Source organism: Myotis lucifugus, unplaced genomic scaffold (assembly GCF_000147115.1).
Source record: "Myotis lucifugus unplaced genomic scaffold, Myoluc2.0 scaffold_145, whole genome shotgun sequence".
NCBI lineage: Eukaryota > Metazoa > Chordata > Mammalia > Chiroptera > Vespertilionidae > Myotis > Myotis lucifugus.
Genome location: NW_005871193.1, coordinates 2,512,988 through 2,534,279, shown reverse-complemented (window position 1 = coordinate 2,534,279; position 21,292 = coordinate 2,512,988). Strand labels below are relative to the sequence as shown.

At 39.9% G+C, this 21,292-nt stretch overlaps 1 protein-coding gene across 1 annotated transcript in view; it reads right to left on the bottom strand.

Moving 5' to 3' along the window:
- The window catches only part of CR1 (complement C3b/C4b receptor 1 (Knops blood group)), a 92,745-nt gene that overhangs the window by 27,943 nt on the left and 43,510 nt on the right, over positions 1–21,292 (bottom strand). The window contains exons 26-37 of the mRNA XM_023758999.1: positions 16,620–17,012; positions 15,853–16,029; positions 15,664–15,766; positions 13,790–13,875; positions 11,461–11,679; positions 9,243–9,422; positions 8,325–8,424; positions 6,849–6,934; positions 4,418–4,810; positions 3,650–3,826; positions 3,461–3,563; positions 2,402–2,487 (exon numbers count right to left, since the gene is read on the bottom strand). Of these exons, the coding sequence (XP_023614767.1) occupies positions 2,402–2,487; positions 3,461–3,563; positions 3,650–3,826; positions 4,418–4,810; positions 6,849–6,934; positions 8,325–8,424; positions 9,243–9,422; positions 11,461–11,679; positions 13,790–13,875; positions 15,664–15,766; positions 15,853–16,029; positions 16,620–17,012 (2,103 nt within the window). The remainder of the gene's footprint in view (positions 1–2,401; positions 2,488–3,460; positions 3,564–3,649; positions 3,827–4,417; positions 4,811–6,848; positions 6,935–8,324; positions 8,425–9,242; positions 9,423–11,460; positions 11,680–13,789; positions 13,876–15,663; positions 15,767–15,852; positions 16,030–16,619; positions 17,013–21,292) is intronic.

The following is a 21,292-nucleotide window of genomic DNA, read 5'->3' as shown; positions in this document are numbered from 1 at the left end:
CTTCCTGTCAGTGATTTAATCTTTTTTGATGACTTGAGGCTGTTATTCTAAAAAACAAAATGAATGGGACAGTAATGTCACAATGAAATGCAACATCTTCCATACCTTCCTGTGCGTGCTCCAAAAGGTTCAGAAATGATAGGACTTTTGAGATACTAGTGTTTACAGATTTTATTTCCTTTGAGTATAACTATCTGGAGAAGCTCCTTTCCCCTTCTGATTTGATCAGTATTTGGGAAGAGGATACTTCAACTTGATAGGATCATGGATAAACTAATCCCATCTGGCCAGTGTGGCTCAGGGGTTGAGCATCGACCTATGAACCAGGAGGTCACAGTTTGATTTCCAGTAAGAGTTCATGCCAGGCTTGTGGGCTCCATCCCCAGTAGGGGGTGTGCAGGAGGCAGCCTATCAGTGACTCTCTTTCATCATGATGTTTCTATCTCTCCCGCCCTCTCTTTAAAATCAGTAAAAACATATTTTTAAAAAAAACTAATCTCAGAGTAGAATAGCTTAATCAACATTTACACTTTAGTAAGCAATTTTAAGTATATCTTTGGGTTGATGAGAATATTTTTTTTCATGCTTCTTAACTATACTTTCAGAAAGTTAAGATTTTCTAATAGGTGACTTCCAAATATGAAAGAGCTAATTATCAAGATTCATTATATAAATTAGTACAAGAAGTCCAATTTTAAAGCAGAGTACTCACATGAAAAATTCTATTATAAACATGTATTTTTCAATAGTTATGATTGGAAGATGAAGCAATATTCTGTTTGTTTTAGTAAAGAAATAAATGGACAGACTGAATATATTGGTAGTGTTTCTGTATTTAACACACTATATTTCTGTCATCTTAAAAACAAACAAAAAATAACTTTCTTAATTCCACTTCCCTCGGCAGTTCCATTTCTCTACTCCTTTACATTAGAGCTCCTTTAAGATATTGCCTGTGACCTTTCATTCCTCCCCTTCGTTCTTCCTTGAACTCATTCCAATCAAGCATATGCTCCCACAACTCTACTAAAACTGCTTTTGTTAAGGTCACCCATTACCTCCAAGTCATTAAACCCACTGATAATTTTCTGTCCTCATCTTATTTGACTCTCTGTAGATTTTGAAAGAGTTGCTTGGGATCATCTTCTTAAAATAAATTCTCCACTGGGCTTCAAAAGATACCCTTATCCTCCTGGTTTTTTGCTTAATGCACCGGCTGCTTCTCATCTCTTCTACTGACTCCTCATAGTTCTTAGTTCTCATGTGGATTTACGAGGCATGGCCTATGCACCTGCTCTATGGATGCATTCATTCACTAGGTGACCTCATTTATTCTCTATTTTAATCTCTATGTGTAAACCACCAGCAAATTCTGTCATTTCTACCTTCTGAATGCATCCAGAATTTGAGCACTTTTTATCACCTCTCCCACTGCTATTCTGGGCTAACATTTCTGATTAGTTTTTACAGTAGCTTCCTAGTTTGTATCTCAGATGTTCTTAACTATACCTGACTTTTTGCCCCCTCAGCTGTTCACTCTATACCAGCTACATAAGCTTCCAAGAAAATGTTAGAACAGGCTTTTTAAAGGAAATTTCAAGAAAATATCTGCCTTGGGCCTTTCTTTGCATTTCCTGTTCCATCTGCATGGAAGGTTCTTCCTCTATGTAATTCACATTGGCATCAACTAATTGCTGCCAGTGCTTAATTGTTACTTCCTCATTAAGGATTTCCTTAATTACCTTATTTAAAATAGAAACTTTATTCTTTTTTTCTGGCATTCCTTATTCCCATTCCCATTACTATTCTATTCATTACCTTGTTGTTTTTCTCTTTAGTAACACTTAGTATTATTTGAACTTATTATTCCATGTGTTTCCTTGTCTACTTATTTTTTAAAATCTTTCTTCCTAGCCAAGAATATAAACAGCATGGGGACAGGGACCTAGTCTATCTTGTTTATAGGCATACTCCTGGTGTCTAGAAGACTGGCACATAGGAAGGGCTAAAAAATAATATATGGATGAATAGGTGATTTAGAAAAGGATAGAAAAGCTGAAATGTGACTATCATTTTTGCAAGGAAAAAAAGGAAAATTTGACAAAACTTCAGGGCACAAATTTCTCTCTATCTATAAAGCATTTCTCCTCATTTACAGCACATAGTATGCTACTAAATATTTTGGATGGTACCCAAAACACATGATGCTCAGGTTTATTTTCCCCAAAAAGCATTCTTTTTAACTAACCCACAAAGAAATATTTCTATCAAAAATGAAGGTAAACAGAGAAGCAGACACTTGATAATCTCATGGGGCAAAAACTCGGTAAGAAAATGAAAAGAAAAAGTGAAAAGAAAAAGGAGAAATATTCAGACCTAAGCACATATTCCTTCTACTCACGTTCACACACAGGAGCACTGTTATTCCAAAGGCTCTTCGTTCCAACCCTGACACAGTGACTAGAAGAACTTCCCTGTAAATGAAACCTAAGGGACAAAAGCAGTAGTGACTGGGTGAGCATACCCCTTCTCTCTTCCCTTCATGGTTAGAGCTCAGCTTCTTCCTTTCTGCTAAAAGACAATTTAATTCCTCAGTTAAATACCTGGTAGAAAAGCTCAGCTCATTTGGTTTCTTGGGATAAAGGCTCAGAAAGCAAAACATTTTGAAAAATGGTAGCTTCCACTTACTGAGTAAAAGTCCTGTACCAAAGAAGGACTAAAAAACATAGGCAGGCCCTAGCCAGGTTGGCTCAGTGGATAGAGTGACGGCCTGAGGACTGAAGGGTCCCAGGTTCAATTCTGGCCAAGGGCACATGCCTGGGTTACAGGCTCAATCCCCAGTAGGAGGTGTGCAGGAGGCAGCCAATCGGTGATTCTCTCTCATCAATGATATTTCTATCTCTCTATCCCTCTCCCTTTCTCTCTGAAGTCAATAAAAATATATATTTAAAAAAAACATAGGCAGGCATTTTCTTGACCTGGTCCCAGGCCTCCAGGAGGTCATTGTTCCCTGACTGCTCTCCGATAGCACCCTTTTTGTCATCAGGAGGAACTGTTTCCTCTAATAGGAAATGTAGCATTTTCTTTTCTTAATGGACCAGAAGGAAAACAGCTCCTGACGCAGGTTGGCAAATCATAGAACATGAGGGAAGATATCCGAGACTGTACTTTTCGCCAATACACTTGGAATATTCCTAAATGAGACTTATGGCCTATCTGGATTATTGAAGAGCAGAGCCAAATTAACTAGAAAAAAAAAAGAAGAAAAGAGGACAGGATTTCTTAGAGCATAATTATCCTAAAACATCTGGGTTTTTTTTTCAGAACATTGGTCTCCTGAATTGCCTCCAGATCTTCACTGAATGACTGTTAGTCAATGCCTGTCAAGGAACCCTTGGACTTGTTAACCCCAATAATGAATGAACCTGTTGAAGAGGGTCACTATCCCGGTCACACTCACCCCTCATCACAAACGAAGGACACCTTTGCTCCAAGCTCGAAGTTAAGTGGAAAGAGCACACGGCCATTAGGAAGTGGGTCCCGGAAGGCAGCACATGGTTTCACTACAGAAAAATAAAGGAGGAGTAAGACCACTATGTGAGGTGCAAAGACATTCATCTGCAGAAAGGATGAGAGTGAGTGTAGGCACCTGTGCATGTGGGGGCGGCCGGGCTCCAGTCTCCCTGGGGCGTACAGCGCAGAGAGGCGGCCCCTCGGAGGTCATAGCCGGGCTCACAGCTGTAGAGCACCTCCTGCCCAGGGGGAAAGCTGTCCTTGTCGCTGGGGCTGTGCTGGCCATGCAGGATTTCTGGAGGCCGCTGGCAAACTGGGGGAAGAACAGGCACAGCGTTCCTGTCAGTTATGGGGGAATATTCTTTGCTAAATCTGAACTCATCCAAGGAGTCAGAAACTCATAAGGAGAGGGGTCCCGATCTAACAAAGGGTCTCACACGTGCATTCTATTCCTGGCACGTGATTTGGACAATTTCTTTAACCTCTGAAAGACCAAGCTAACTGCACTGTTAGATGGATAAGAGAATAGCACTATTTCTAAGGAGGATTGTAAAGAGTCCATGAGATAAAGCCCAGAGATTGCTCAGTACACAGCTGACCAGAAGGCTCACATCCTTTTTCTAACTAACTGAGCGCTGGTGCTTTGCCCTGAGAATTGCTCAGTAGGAGCCTCCCCAGTGTCCCCTTCCCTGATGAATTAGGCTCTTGCTTTCCAGGATGAAGGCACATTCACTGGAGTGAGGGCACCCACACACCTTCTTCCTTTCATGCTTCATGCTTCACCCCTAGAAAATGTACTCACCCTGCTCACCACACATCTCCCTCCCAGAACAAACACTAATCTGGGGGGCCTCCCACAGCTCCTGTCACCTGCAGGCCCCCTCGAAGCTTTAGTCAGACTCACCCGGGGAGCAGCTGGGCAACTCGGGCTCCCATCTGTTTTGGGCCTGGCAGCGCACACTGGAGGGGCCTTTCATGACAAAGCCAGGCTGACACCTAAAGCTCACGATGTCATTTAAGAAGAACAAGCTTCTGTTCGCAGACACCCTTATTCCATTTTCAACGTGTGGAGGCGTGCATTTATTAGGTACGATGCACTGAGGGGCAGGGCCGCTCCAGAGGCCCACTTGATCTTTGCTGGTACAATGTATTGACTTCTCGCCCACGAGTTCAAACTTTTCCCTTCTTTTTCCAGGATCGCAGTGGTAGGTCACCACTATTCCGTATGGAAAATAGTCTTTGCTGTTGCTAATGAAATATCCGTTGGCGATGGTTGGTGGTGGCTTACAATGAATACCTGGTGAAGGGATGTCAAGTTAAACAAAACCTCAATTTCTTAAAGTTATGTTTAATTATAAATGTTAGGAACCAGATTTTAAAAAACCCAAATTACCAAATATGAATGTTCACAACACTTCTGCTCTTGTCGAATCTTTTCTAACATACAGACTTTTTGCACAACTGTAGATTTGGTAATCACAATATGATGGCTCCTGCTCTTCTCCATGAACATTAGTTCAATAAATGTCTATATATAGTCCTCCTGCTTCTCATGTTACATGAGAACTTTTATGTTCCTTCACTATTCTTAATTCATTTATCTTGCTATAGAAGGCAATTGGCTTTATTCTACTGCTGAGTAATATGATGTGGCATTCATACTAGTATAGCATCTTTATCAAATAAATAAACACAAAAAGCTCTGGCTCGGGTAACAAAAATATGCAATATTGCCCATGACACAATATTGCCCATCACGGATTCAGAAGTAATAAAAATAACTGACTATAAGTTCTAGTGACTAGTCTATGCTAAAAATTTAGAAAAATGTGAATGTTAGGGATATAGATATTTTTGCCAATATTGACTCAGGAAATGGTAGAATAGAGAAATGGAAAAAATGTATCAAAAATGCTACTCCTACAAAGATAGGAAGCACAGATAATTTTATAGACTAATATAATCTAACATCTAAGTATCAAATAACTCCTAGGCATTTTAAAGCATTCCCGAGCATATAAAATCTTTCTATCATTTCTACCTTATAGTAGGAACACTTATTTATTTTTACTTTTAAGAAAATATTTCAGATGATATTTCTTGCAGAAAATTTATGCAATATAAAAAATACCTTTAAATCTATTATCTAGAAAGAAACACGGTTAACTGTTTAATGTGTAATTTTTAATATATATACATACCATATTTTTTCTAAAATACCTTTGTTGGCTTAATAATATTTCAGTGTAAGAATGGTCTATCTGATTCCACTTGGAAGAGCTGTCTTTCTTGGCTAACACATTCTGGCATATTTTAAATTTTTTCTTTTTCTTGCAGAACACATGCTTTGTTCCTTTATTTTCCCCAATATATGTGTATTTATTGCATTGGAAATAATATGCATATGCAAAATACTAATGTATTAAGTGCTTTAAAAACAGATAAACAGAAATTTTTAAAGCACAAAATAAAACGAAATATATTCAGAAATTGTGTTTTCTTCCTAATTTCGAAAGGATCACCTCACTTCTGTTTAACTACCATTATTTCTGAAACATTGTTTGAAACATGCTCAACATTTATATTGTTTTGGCTTTTTCACTATCACAAACAATAATGTAGGTAAATATTTGTATAGCAATATTCTTGCAAGAAAAAAACATGGTAATTATTTTTTAAAGAATAAATCAGAAAATATCAAATGTCTCAATGAAAGGCATGTAGACAGTTAAGGGTTTTGACACCTATTGTATATTGGCCTTTTAGAAAGTTTGTTCCCACTTATCCTACCAGCCTTTGGCTGTGAGAGTATTGATTTCTTCACATTATCACCAAACCCAGGGGTGTATCCTCTTGATATTCTTGGTTAATTTGTGATTGCTCATTGCTCTTTCTACCCAAAGTGTAGGAAGCTCACATTCCAGACAACTCCCAGGAAGACAGCATGTCACTGTTCAAAGAATAAGAAGGAAGGGAGACAGCCACTGCCTCAATATATGACCTGTTGCTAAGAGTGGGCAGAGAGGAAGCTGGGCCACTTTCACTAACTTTGTGTTGACCTCACTGAAGACAAACGATCTTCAAAATGGGAAGTGTTCAACCAAGAAAGGAGGAAGTTGGGGGCTGTTTTAAATTATACCCCAAGATAAGGAAAACCCAGGAGGAACTAGAAGTCTGGAACATTGTGAACACTTTTCAGAATAGGACTCTTGGTTCAAATATTGGAAGGACATCATTGCCAAGATGGATGAGACGGAATCTTCATAATTCTAGGGACACGATGCTAGGGTGCTCGGGTGAACTGGTGGGATCGATGGGAAGAGATGTTAACTCACGTTGACAGAGTGGTGGCTCTGTATCCCAAATGGCAGTATTGTTTGAGATGATACATGTGGCAGATGAGTGGCCAATGAGTTGATACCTAAAGGCAAAAAGTGAAAATGATTCCATCCACCTCCCATTAACTTCCTCCCAGCACGCAAACATGGCAGATTCGACAAAGTACAATCTGGGAGAAGCCTAAGGACCAGCCTAACCTCCACCTGTTCTATCTGGGTTTCCTTATTTCTCTTTTCCTACCCTCTGACTATGGAAAGGGATATTTCATCTTTAATTCCTCATGGCAGTACTCTACTCCTTAATTTTTGACTTCATTGTGGATTGTATCAGGACCAAAATAAAATAATGCTCTTGTAGACCAGTTTGCTAATTTCTTAAATTGTTTTTTTTCTCATATTTTATTGCCATTTTAAAATTTGTTTGCATTTTTCTTGATATACACATATAATGAACCCTGCTATTTAATTTTAATTTAGGCAAGTTTCCTGTGTTTGATGCTTTTAATCCCATTTAGAAGCCTTTGTCTTTCAATTGGAAGATGAAACCTTTCAGAATTATGGGATTAAATGGTGTTTTTGGTCTTGCTTTTGTCATCATTAGTTAGACTACCGGTTTCACAGTGTCCAAAGATGAAGACGCAGCAATGAATAAAACACATCTGCCACAGACAGGGGGACTTATTTTGGCAGAAGAGAGAGATACATTCCTTACTGTTCCCTTTTCCTCTTCTTATTTTCTATACTAGAGGCCTGTTGCACGAAAAGATTCATGCAATAGGCCTTCCCTTCCCCTGGCTGCCTGCACCGGTTTTCCTTCGGCACTGGGGACCCAGGCCTTCGCTCCGGCCGGAGTCGCCTTCAAAGCCTTCGCTGCTCCAGACCTGCTTTGATCACTGCTCCAGCCGGAGCTCCTTCAAAGCCTTCCCTGCTCCGGCCGGAGCTGCCTTCAGTCTTTGCTCCACAGCTTGCCGCCTACATATGCAAATTAACCACCATCTTTGTTGGCAGTTAATTTGCATATCTCGCTGATTAGCCAATGGGAAGTGTAGCGAAGGTACGGTCAATTACCCTGTTTGTCTATTATTAGATAGGATGAACCAGATAGGTGAACCTCCTTTAGGTGTTCTATTAATTGGGAAGTTAACTAGTATCCAATTTTATTCCATTAGAAATTTCATTTCATGTGCATATATAGTGGTTGAGCATCCACCTATGAGCCAGGAGGTCACAATTCAATTCCCAGGTTGCAGGCTCAATCTCCAGTGTGAAGCATTCAGGAGGCAGCCAATCAATGACGCTCTCATCACTAATGTTTCTCTTTCTCTTTCCCTCTCCCTTCCTCTCTGAAATCAACAAAAATACATATTTTTAAAAAGCAGATGGTCATTCTCTAGTTCTCCTTTCCAATAGCGACGAGAAGGTCGTATTGCTATTCTGCAAATCTTGAATCAAGAGATGTTATTGTCAACTCACCCTGCATTACAAGAATAATTAATTCTGGATCCAAGGTTGATGTCTGTGTCTATGTGCAGCATGCCATGCATAAGATCTGCAGGAGTTTTACATACTTTACCTGTGGAAAAGAAACAGAATTTTGGAGCCAGGTAGAGTAATCTGAACTTTTGTAGTACAGAAGGTCTCAATGTGACCGTCACTTACTAAAGAGGACATGAAATTCTGATGGTTCCACAGATTTTCGCCTCACCAGATGTCTCAAGTTCAGCCACGTTCTACGCACCAGTTTAAAAAAGACCTCCCACCTACATCTGTCTTATATCTACCTCAAATTGCTCAACAAAATATAGAGGTTAATTATAGCCTTGTATACTACCAATATAATTCTTTCTTCCTACCTGGTTATTAAAACAGTGTATGTCTCCTCACAATTTTTTTCCTGGTCTGAAGTTGTTCATTACTTACTTTCCCATAAGGAATAGGTTTTTTTCCCCCTGCAAATATTTATTAAAGCAGTTTCATGAGCCCTGACTAGTTTGGCTCAGTGGATAGAGCGTTGGCCTGCAGACTGAAGGGTTCCGGGTTCAATTCCGGTCAAGGGCATGTACCTTGGTTGCGGGCACATCCCCAGTAGGGGGTGTGCAGGAGGCAGCTGATCGATGTTTCTCTCTCATCGATGTTTCTAACTCTCTATCCCTCTCCCTTCCCCTCTGTAAAAAAATCAATAAAATATATTTGAAAAACAAAACAAAACCAGTTTCATGAAATAAACATTTCAACTAATAATTAGGGATGACCTACAACAACAACTCTTATATCCACCTACCTGGACACTTTTGAGAAGTAGAGTTTTATCTCTAAAATTTGAAAAAAGTTGAAGAAGATCCTATGGATAATTCGATAGATATGGGAAGCTCCAATACAGGTTTTACTCACGTTTACAGACATCCTGGGCAGCTGACCACTCCAAGTTGGCTAGACACCGGATAGAGAATGTCCTCCTGTAGTACTCAGGGCGGCATTCATACTTTAAAGATGTCCCAATAGGAAATGCAGATTCATTGGTTTGGGTTTTCAACTCAGCAAATTGAAAATGACCTGGAGCATTACAGTAACCTAAAAACCAAGATATCAAGAACATCAAGTTTTAACATAGAGATACCCATGCCTTTCCTATCTCTATCTCTATCTCTATCTCTATCTCTATCTCTATCTCTCTCTTTGATTTGATGCCAAAACAAAAGAAAGTTTTAGTTCTGGAAAGATAATTTCCTTGTAACCTTGGGAGGGAAAGTTCCATTAGCACCTGCCTATTGGAAAATATACTATCTATCTGGGAAAGTATTCTGCTATCTGGTTAATTTGCTCATATAATTTGCTGTCAAAGACAATTTCAATTCAATTTTTCACATTTTTAGGGAGCCAAAAAAGGTTCTTCTGCTCAGGTTTTACCATTTCTTTCTGAATGCATGGGGTCTTGAGCCAAATAGGTAATTTCCTTGTACTTCAGTGAATCAAAACCCCAATGGAGGTTTCACAAACATTAATGGAGAACTCAAGGTATTTCTTGAAACTAGGAAAGGGCCATGCTACCTATTTTGTAGGTCTGATTCCTAAGTAAACCATTTCAACACAAGGAGGAAATAAGTAGCATTTCCTTAAAATAAAACGAACAAAACTACACTTATTATTATAAGAAAACATTTGTTTGAAGTGTAAATTAAATCAAATTCTAGCTTTCGCTCCATGCTCCTATGGCCTATTAGATTTAGGGTCAAATAATGTGAATCCAAAACAGTACAAAGCTTGGAAAAATAGAAAACATATGCACATGGTTTGGGCAATACCTCCTATTTTATCTTCTCTTTCGGCTGCCCTCCACCTCCTTTCAGGTTATTTATTCAAATAGTTATGGCTATACGACAGCCAGTTCTGCACCCAGAGCATTTTCTGTTGGAGGATTTGCAGACCAACTTCTCATCTCTTGAAAGTAATTCACTGATTTTTCTCAATTTAAAAATGTGGCTTATTTGAAAGGTTTTTTATAGGAAATTTATTCGTCTATATTACCTGTTTAGTTTTATCTTAGAGCTTAAATATTAGCTCTACTAGCTAATTATTTCAAAGAGTGCCCACCAGGACTGAAATTTACTACTACGGCCAAATCACACACGAAGGTAGCCTGGCAGGTCTCCAGTCTAAAAAATCTAGCTGATAAAACTAGAGTTGCTATCTTAGATAGGTTTCTAATGAAAAAAATAATCATAAAACTTAAGAGAAGATTGTCTCTCGCTATCGATTCAGTAACTATGGACCAGGTCTCTACCCTGGTAAACAAGCTTATAAGTGCCTCCCAGATTGAAGCTATGGTGAGGGAGGAGGAGAGTAGGGCCAAAATGACTTCTGAGTGACTAGCACACGGTCCTTTTCCTTTTAGATTTGTTCTTTTCTCTCAGAGCTTCCCAGTGGTCAGTATATAATGTCCCTCCTACAATTTATTTTTTCCTTCCTGTATTCACTTGCTCAAGGTTGATGTCTCAGGGGGTTGGGTATCTTAGGAAACCTTATCCAGAAATAAACACTCTATTTTTTGCATTTTCCTTAGCGTTTTCTTTTCACCAAACTGAGATTTCAACAACTAAAATAACTGGGGGCAAAGGAGCAAATAAGCCTTATTTTAATGTAGAGCTTAGCCCAAATTGGCTACAGCAATCTATGTAGTTTGTCTATAATGCAGCTCCATTTTCACAGAGAATGCACAGGGATCTTGGGCCAAATGGGTAATAAAAAGTGATTTTGCCTGGCCTTATTCTCTACTGACCTGTGCTCCCCTCCAAAAACTATACATGGCATAACTTATGCTAGTTAAGGCCCATAGGTATTTGCTTTCAATTTTTATGCTTTGAAAACATTTTTCTTCCAATGCTAGTTATAATTAGAACTACCGCCCACCATCTTCTCTTTTCACCAACTCTCTAGCAACAAACGTCATCAGACTCCTATGTGTTAACACATCTTAAAATCATTTATAACCGATTTTGCATTTAATTGTGTCAAGTGCACAAATTAGCATGATGCTGTAATTGGAAGATTTTGGAAGATCTGTTTTAGATATTTCTGGAGCCATTTGGGATGGGGCATAGTAGGTACTGACCTGGATGTCCACAGCGAGGGGCAGGGCTGCTCCAGATCCCGTTCCCTCGACTGTCACTGGTGCAGCGGATGGTGCTCTCCCCAATGAGACTGAAGTTCATCCCTCTGTCTGGTTGGGGATCACATGTGTAAGTTACTTCTTTTCCAAAAGCAAAGATTTCCAGAGGTTTTCCTGTGTGTCTTCCGTTAGGAATATCTGGAGGATTTGGACATAAGATTTCTGGAAAGAACACAAGAGCTATTAGTTTCGTTGAGGAGCTCCCACTAGAGGTATTCTACAGGCATAGGATGCTGTGGTTGGTGCTACCTAGAAAACACCCATGACTGTATCTTTGCTGTAGGTCTTTGATGAGATGGGCTAAATGAAATAAGATCTCGATCTCATTTTTCTTGGAAAAAGTACAGAAGAAATTTGCTTATCTTGAATCTTCATGCTAGTTAAGTCTTCTGGATAAAGCAAACTTAACACCCTTGACTTAAGTACCAAGACTTTTAAAGAATAATAATAATCCTTTAGAGGATAATTCACTCAACTACTTAAAAATATTACTTGAGCACATGCCATGTGTCAGTCACTCATTGGAGCCTGGAATATGGTGATGAAGAGCACAGATAAAGTCACTGTCCCCCAAGGAAGAAATTTTCAAGAAATGTTTTTACAATGTATTCCACGTGTGCTTATCACCTTAAATATGTGAAACTTTTCGATACTGGCCATCGATCTTGATTATGACAGTGTGCTGACACAACGAATTGAAGCCTCTTCGGTCACTGTAAAAATTCTAAGCAACTCAGATTGCTTTGTTTTTTAAAATGTGTGGATCTGTCTATGATTTAATTTTCTTCTTTACTTTCTGTCAGGCTTCCACTTGTTACCTCTTTCTAGTATCTGCTTGTCTGTATAAAACAGTCCCCTCCTCACTTCTAGTTGGCATTTCTAACTAGGCTTGGTGTTTTGAGGAAGAGTAAGAGTCATGAAAATAAGATGTCCAATCAATAACTGAGCTCTCATGCATGCCAGTAGGACAGCCACTTATCATTCTCATCAAGAAACGTTGGATAGCAGATAACAGTATGTAAGCTATGTTCTCATAAGTTTTACTATAAAAAGCACATTTTGATGTCTGAGTAGATTTCTCATAACATAAACATTGCTTTATATATATATATATATATATATATATACATATATATATATATATATATTTAAAGATATAAATATATATATATATCTTTAAGGTCAAGAGATGAAGCAAAATCTTGTCTTTATTGAGCAAAATATAATTGGGTAGAACAGGAGAACTTGGTATTGACCCTACACATAGGAGAGTCTTTTTATTTTTAAATCCTCACCTGAGGATATGTTTTTATTGATTTGAGAGAGAGAGAAAGAGAGAGAAAGATTGAAAGAAAGAGCGAGAAAGAGAGAAACATCAATGTGTCAGAGAAACATCAATTGATTGCCTCCTATACACACCCTGACCGGAGTGGGACCTGAAACCTAGATATATGCCTTGACTGGGAATTCAACCTGCAACTTTTTGGTGTATAGGACAATGCTCCAACCAACTGAGCCACCCAGCTGTGGCAGGAGACTCATGTTTTAATCAGCTTATTACTTCTGAATCTTCCAACATAATTTATTTAAGTATGTGTTTGGAGAGTTTAAGGCGTCTTAAACTGCTTACCCCAGGTTATGTTGCTCCCAACTTTCCCCTCATTCTTTCACTGCTCTGATCTGTCACTTCCATAACATTTACTTGTTTATTGTTTTTCCTGACCATCTCCCCACTGGGGTATAAATAACATGGGGACAGGGCATTAACTTAGCTTGTTCACTGCTATAACTCCAGTGCTTAGGAAAATACCAAGCACATAGTATGTCCTCAATAAATAGTTGTTCGAATGAATGCATGTTTCATATTTTCATATTAGCCAGTAGATAGAAAAAATGTAGAGTGATTACATCCTGATATTAGAAAAAGAAAAGAAAAGAAAGAATTAGGAAAGGAAGAAAGAAGAAAGGAAGAAAATTGTCAAAGCTTCACGTTACTTAATCTCTCCTGATCTAGAGGCCAACTACTGCAGGATTTATCACCTAGAACGAAGAATTCAAAATAACAGAGACAGACAAAATGGTTCCCAAAACACATGATGTACAATAACGTGCATCACAACAAATTGATCACAAATAAATACTATTTAAAAAAGCAACTATATCTCAATAATTCAGATTAGAAAATAGAAGAACCCTATTGGGGTTGCCATAAGTCAAAATACTAAATAGGTTAAGGGAGGAATTGTCCTAAAGTGTTATTCCTTCTACTCACGTTCACACACAGGGACACTGCTATTCCAGAGGCTCTCCATTCCAACCAGGACACAATGGCTGGCAGAGCTGCCTTGTAGATGGAATCTAAAAAAGAAAATGGTAGTGCATAGGTGAGCTGTTTCAGTTGGCAAAACTCTGAGGCCCGGCTGAAAACCTTAGCATCCGAAACCAACAGGTGGCAGAAGTTTGGAGGCCATATTGATCTAGACCAACAGTTCTCAACCTGTGGATCGTGACCCCTTTGGGGGTCGAACGACCCTTTCACAGAGGTCGCCTTAGACCATCGGAAAACACACATATAATTACATATTGTTTTTGTGATTAATCACTATGTTTTAATTATGTTCAATTTGTAACAATGAAAATACATCCTGCATATCAGATATTTACATTATGATTCATAACAGTAGCAAAATTACAGTTATGAAGTAGCAACAAAAATAATTTCATGGTTGGGAGTCACCACAACATGAGGAACTGTATTAAAGGGTCGCGGCATTAGGAAGGTTGAGAACCACTGATCTGGACAAATCATAGCCTCCAGTTAGGGAGGACAGTTAGTTTGTCACATAACACATAGTTCAGGCTGAATTGAAGAAGGCAGTCATAGCATAGCAGCCATCTCCTTGTCCTGGACCCGGATTCTGAGAAGTTAATCTCTAGCTGATCATGTCAGGATAAACCTGATAAGTACTTGTCATATGGGAAACCCAGTCTTCTAATGCAACAGACTCCTAATTCTCCTAATTCTGATACTGGAACAGTGAGTAAAACAGTTCCCAGGTTGGATGGAAAAAGCAGAGAGTACCTGGAGAGAGCACAAGATTGTCCTTTTGTCTCTGTGGCTGTGATGGCTGTGAAGAAGGCATGTTGGGCTATTGAGTAAGTTTGAATACTAGGCCCTCTAGGGGAATGGAACGGAGATCAGAAATGACTTTTGTATGCGATCATCCAGAATGGTCAATGTATGTGGGACCCCGATGGCTCCTAAATCTTATTGGATGCTGTCATTGGGTGCCTGCCAGGATTCTTTGAAACAGTCTAAGGCAGTAGTTCTCAATCTTCCTAATAGCGTGACCCTTTAATACAGTTCCTCATGTTGTGGTGACCCCCAATTTCATTGTTACAAATTGAACATAATTAAAGCATAGAGGTTAATCACAAAAACAATATGTAATTATATGTGCTTTCCGATGGTCTTAGGGGACCCCTGTGAAAGGGTTGTTGACCCCCAAAGGGGTTGCTACCCACAGGTTGAGAACCACTGGACTAAGGTCTGGTGCTTCTTTGCTCACACTTAATCCTTCCCATGCAGAGATGAGCACACTGGGAAGAGCACCAGGCTCACATGAACAATGTCGTTACCTAAAACAGTCACCAGCCACCGCCATTTCAGAGCCCTAAGCACATGACTAACCAGAAGATATGTGATTAGATTAAAATACCCATTCTTGTGCTTTTACTCTTATGCCAAATTTTCCTTTTGATGGTTAAAAATGACTTAAATAATTCTAAATCATCTTAATTCTTTTTAATAACCTTTTTGTTACATATCAAACTTTTCTTGGGACTCTCCAAACTCTTCTTCTTTTTCTCTGCTTGGAAAGTATTATTTTTTTCAATCAATGCATCACATATATATTCATAACCAGTCATTGTATTTGTCTTTATACCAGCCATTTCATATATGTCCCAATTTTTCCTTCATACCTCATGCTATTTTTTCCACCTGTTCCTTACTCTTACTTTTCTTACACAATTCCAAGATGTAATTCCCTGAATTCATTTTTTAGCCACACCAAACCTTCCCTTTCTAAATTAACTTCTAACTCCAAATTTAGTGGCCAGAGGTCCAGGCAAGCTCACACTCACCCCTCATCACAAACGAAGGACACTTTTGCTCCAAGCTCCAAGTTAAGTGGAAAGAGCACACGGCCATTAGGAAGTCGGTCCCGGAAGGCAGCACATGATTTCACTAAAGAAAAATAAATGGGGAGTAAGACCACCATGTGAGGTGCAAAGACATTCATCTGCAGAAAGGATGAGAGTGAGTGTAGGCACCTGCGCATGTGGGGGCGGCCGGGCTCCAGTCTCCCTGGGGCGTACAGCGCAGAGAGGCGGCCCCTCTGAGGTCGTAGCCGGGCTCACAGCTGTAGAGCACCTCCTGCCCAGGGGAAAAGCTGTCCTTGTCGCTGGGGCTGTGCTGGCCATGCAGGATTTCTGGAGGCCGCTGACAAACTGGGGGAAGAACAGACACAGCGTTCCTGTCAGTTATGGGGGAATATTCTTTGCTAAATCTTAACTCATCCAAGGAGTCAGAAACTCATAAGTAGAGGGGTTCCGGTCTAACAAAGGGTCTCACACATGCATTCTATTCCTGGCACGTGATTTGGACAATTTCTTTAACCTCTGAAAGACCAAGCTAACTGCACTGTCAGATGGATAAGAGAATAGCACTATTTCTGAGGAGGATTGTAAAGAGTCCATGAGATAATGCACAGAGAGTGCTCAGTACACAGCTGACCAGAGGCTCACATCCTTTTTCTAACTAACTGGGAGCTGGTGCTTTGCCCTGAGAATTGCTCAGTAGGAGCCTCCCCAGTGTCCCCGTCCCCGATGAATTAGGCTCTTGCTTTTCAGGATGAAGGCACACTCACTGGAGTGAGGGTACCCACACACCTTCTTCCTTTCATGCTTCATGCTTCACCCCTAGAAAATGTACTCACCCTGCTCACCACACATCTCCCTCCCAGAACAAACACTAATCTGGGGGGCCTCCCACAGCTCCTGTCACCTGCAGGCCCCCTCGAAGCTTTAGTCAGACTCACCCGGGGAGCAGCTGGGCAACTCGGGCTCCCATCTGTTTTGGGCCCTGCAGCGCACACTGGAGGGGCCTTTCATGACAAAGCCAGGCTGACACCTAAAGCTCACGATGTCATTTAAGGAGAACAAGCTTCTGTTCTCAGACTCCCTTATTCCATTTTCAACGTGCGGAGGCGTGCATTTATTAGGTACGATGCACTGAGGGGCAGGGCCGCTCCAGAGGCCCACTTGATCTTTGCTGGTGCAATGTATTGACTTCTCGCCCACGAGTTCAAACTTTTCCCTTCCTTTTCTGTCATTGCAGTGGTAGGTTACCACTAATCCGTATGGAAAATCGTCTCCGCTGTTGCCAAGGAAATATCCGTTGGTGATGGTTGGTGGTGTCTTACATTGAATAACTGGGAAAAGGAAAAACCATTTAAATGATAGTGAATTGAAATAACTGCTGAGAGTAATCCAATGTCACTAAACTGTTAGTATTTTTACACTCGTTATTTGCTTTTAATATTTGCTAACATGTATATTAGGTATTCCAAAGTTGCAATTTAGGTGGGCATAATAAAAAGCATAATTACGCTTTTTCTACTTAGATTATTTCCTATGAACATATCCATATATTAATACAATTCACATTTTTTCATTACAAATAACTTTGATTATATCATATCATAGTTTACAGTTCCCCCCCTACTCTTTTCCAACTGCCTTCTTAATTTTTATTTTCGTTATAAATGAGACTAGTATAGCTTTTAAAAAAATAAAATCAAAATACCCTTAATAATAAAAAAAGTATAAGGAGAAAAAGCTAAAGGAGTTAATCACCACCAAGCCAGTATTACATGAAACGTTGAAGGGTATTCTTTAAGAAGAAGAAGAAGAAGAAGATGGAAAAGAAAAAAGATAAAACATATGAACAATAAAATGGCAACAAATACATATCTATAAACAGTTGAATCTAAAAATCAAAATAAACGAACAAACTAAAAAAGCAATCCCATTTACCATCGCACCAAAAAAATTAAGATACCTAGGATTAAACTTAACTAAGGAGTTAAAAGACCTGTACTCAGAAAACTACAGGACTCTGAAAAGAGAGTTAGAGGAAGACATAAACAAATGGAAGAACATACCGTGTTCATTGGTAGAATCAACATCATTAAAATGTCCATACTACCCAAAGCAATCTACATATTCAATGCACTCCTCAATAAAATACCAACGGCATATTTCACAAACCTAGAACCAACTCTCCAAAAATTCATCTGGAATAAAAAAAGACCCTGAATAGCTACAGCAATCCTGAGAAAGAAGAACAAAGTTGGAAGGATATCAATACCAGATATTGATATTGTTCTCAAAACTGCCTGGTACTGGCACAAGAACAGACATATAGATCAATGGAATAGAATAGAGAGCCCAGAAATCAACCCAAACCACTATGCCCAATTAATATTTGACAAAAGAGGCAAGAACATACAATGGAGTCAGGACAGTTTCTTCAATAAATAGTATTGGGAAAATTGGACAGATATACACAAAAAGAAAATGAAACTAGACCACCAACTTACACCATACACAAAAATAAACTCAAAATGGATAAAGGACTTAAATGTAAGACAGGAAACCATAAAATACTAGGAATCCAGAGGCAGCAAAATAGCAGACAAATGCCGAAGCAATTTCTTTGCCGATACCACTCCTAGGGCAATGGAAACCAAAGAGAAAATAAACAAATGGGACATCAAAATAAAAAGCTTTTGCACAGCAAAAGAAACCATCAACAAAACAAGAAAGCCCACTACATGGGAGAACATATTTGCTAATGTTATCTCTGATAAGGGTTTAATATCCAACATTTACAGGGAATCATACAACTTAACAAAAGGAAGATAAACAATCCAATCAAAAAATGGGCAACGGACCTAGATACTTTTCAAAAGAAGACATAAAAAAGACAAAGAGACATATGAAAACATGCTCAAAGTCACTAATCATCCGAGAGATGCAAATCAAAACGACAATGTGGTACCATCTCACACCTGTCAGAATGGCTATCATCAAAAAATCAACAAACAACAAGTGCTGGCGAGGATGTGGAGAAAAAGGAACCCTCCTGCAATGCTGGTGGGAATGCAGACTGGTGCAGCCACTGTGGAGAATAGTATGGAGTTTCCTTACAAACTAAAAATGGAACTCCCATTTGACCCATTGATCCCACTTCTAGGAATATATCCCAAGAAACTAGAAACACTGATCAGAAAGGAGATATACACCCCTATGTTCATAGCGGCACAATTTACCATTGCTAAGATTTGGAAACAGCCTAAGTGCCCATCAGTAGGTGAGTGGATTAAAAAACTGTGGTACATCTACACAATAGAATATTACGTTGTGGTAAAAAAAAAAAAGAAGGAATTCTCACCATTTACAACAGCATGGATGGAACTGGAGAGCATTATGCTAAGCGAAATAAGCCAGTCAGAGAAAGATAAATATCACATGATCTCACTCATTTATGGAATATAATGAACAACATAAACTGATTAACAAAAACAGATCCAGAGACAGAAAAGCATCAATCAGACCATCAAACTCAGAGGGAACGTAGGGGAGGATGAGGGGAAAAGGGAGAGATCAACCAAAGGACTTGTATGCGTGCATATAAGCCTAACCAATGGACACAGACACCAGGGGGGTGAGGGCATGAGTGGAGGGGGGGGGGCATTGGGAGAATAAGGACACATATGTAATACCTTAATCAATACAGAAAAAAAAATTTAAAATAAACGAACAAGAAATCTAATGAACAAAATAAACTGATGAATAAAAGAATCAGAGGCATGAGAACATGGAACAGACTGAGGAATCTCAGAGGAAAGGGGGGTGAAGGGGTGGGAAGAGGTTAACCAAAGATTTTACAGTGGGGCCTTGACTTACGAGTGTCCCGACTAGAGTTTTTTGAGATACCAGCTGTCTCTTGGCTGATTTTTTGCATTGAATTGATAGAGTAATTTCAGTTAATGAGCTCCTTAACGAGCTCGGTCTCAGAACGAATTAAACTCCTAAGTCAAGGCCCCACTGTATATGCATATATGCATTACTTATGGACACAGACAATAGGGTGGTGAAGGCCTGGGGTGGGGTGGGGCAGGAACTGAGTAAAGGGGGGCAAAGGGAGAGGAAAGGGGACATCTGTAATACTCTCAATAATAAAGTTTAAAAAATCAATTAAAAAAGTGTAAGGAGAGACAACACAGGTATACAGCAGTAAGAAAGAGAATTTGAATATATTTACATATACATGAGAATATTTATGAAACTGTAGACAACTGTATGTTAAACATTTTGAAAACCTAAAGAAGACAGAGAAAGCTACAAAGGGGGATAGAGGTGGGCCAGGAGGGAGGCGGGGGAAGGGGGAGAGAGGAAAATAAAAGTTTTATTTTTTTAGAGCAGTGGTTCTCAACCTTCTGGCCCTTTAAATACAGTTCCTCAGGTTGTGGCCCAACCATAAAATTATTTTCGTTGCTACTTCATAACAGTAATGTTGCTACTGTTATGAATCGTAATGTAAATATCTGATATGCAGGATGGTCTTAGGCGACCCCTGTAAAAGGGTCATTTGACCGCCAAAGGGGTCGCGACCCACAGGTTGAGAACCACTGATCTAGTGGTTTTGTACAGTGTCACCCAGGCTAATTGGAACCAGGGTTCCCAGACTTACTTTGCCTGTATGGCTCTAGGTTAGGGTTGGAGCTTGAGAAATTGGCCTGAAATTTGAGAGGCAGAAGTGAAGCAACAGCCATTCTCCTCTGAAGGTCATTCTTGGTTGGAGGTGACGAGGGGACAGATGCAGAGGAGCCAGGGGTCCCTGTTTGTTCTCGCTCTCCCTATGTTTGCATCCAGCTCTCTGAAAACGCTGGTCCCGCTCACCTGCACTGACTCCTCCCCACGGTCACATGGCTCCCTGTTAACTGACAGCAGCAGCAGCTGGAAGAGCCAACCAGACAGCTCTCTGCATGAGGCCTTCCCAGCTCCACGCTAGCAGGGAGGTGTGCTCAGCTTCCCGAAAGCTCCCACTCCCAGGCACCTGATGAGTGTGGTGTTTCTCATCGTTTAGAGCAGTGGTTCTCAACCTTGGCTGCACATTACAATCACCTGGGAATCTTTTTAAAATGCTGATTTTTGCACCTCATCCCCCAGAAATTCTGTTTCTTTGTTACTAATGTTGTCGCCCCACCCCATAACAAAGAAACAGAATTTCCGGAGGATGAGGCCCAGAAATCAGGATTTTAAAAGGATTCCCAGGTGATTCTAATGTGCAGCCAAGGTTGAGAACCACTGGTGTAGAGCAGCTCCTCAAACAGCTAGGTCTAATTTCATGACAAATCTCTTGTTTCGTAACACTGATAGTAGTTCTGCTTCCATATTTGGACCAATATTTATCCCCGGGTAACAGAGGAATCTGGGATTGGTTCTTTAATATGATTATATTTAAGAATTCATATTCCCTGGCTAGTGTAGCTCAGTGTTGAGCATCGAACTATGAGCCAGTAGGTCACAGTTCGATTCCAGATCAGGGCAGGCAGAGGTGGTGAGGGGTGATCAGGCAGGGGCACCTGCCCGGATTGCAGGCTCATCCCCAGTAGGGGGTGTACAGGAGGCAGCCCATCAATGA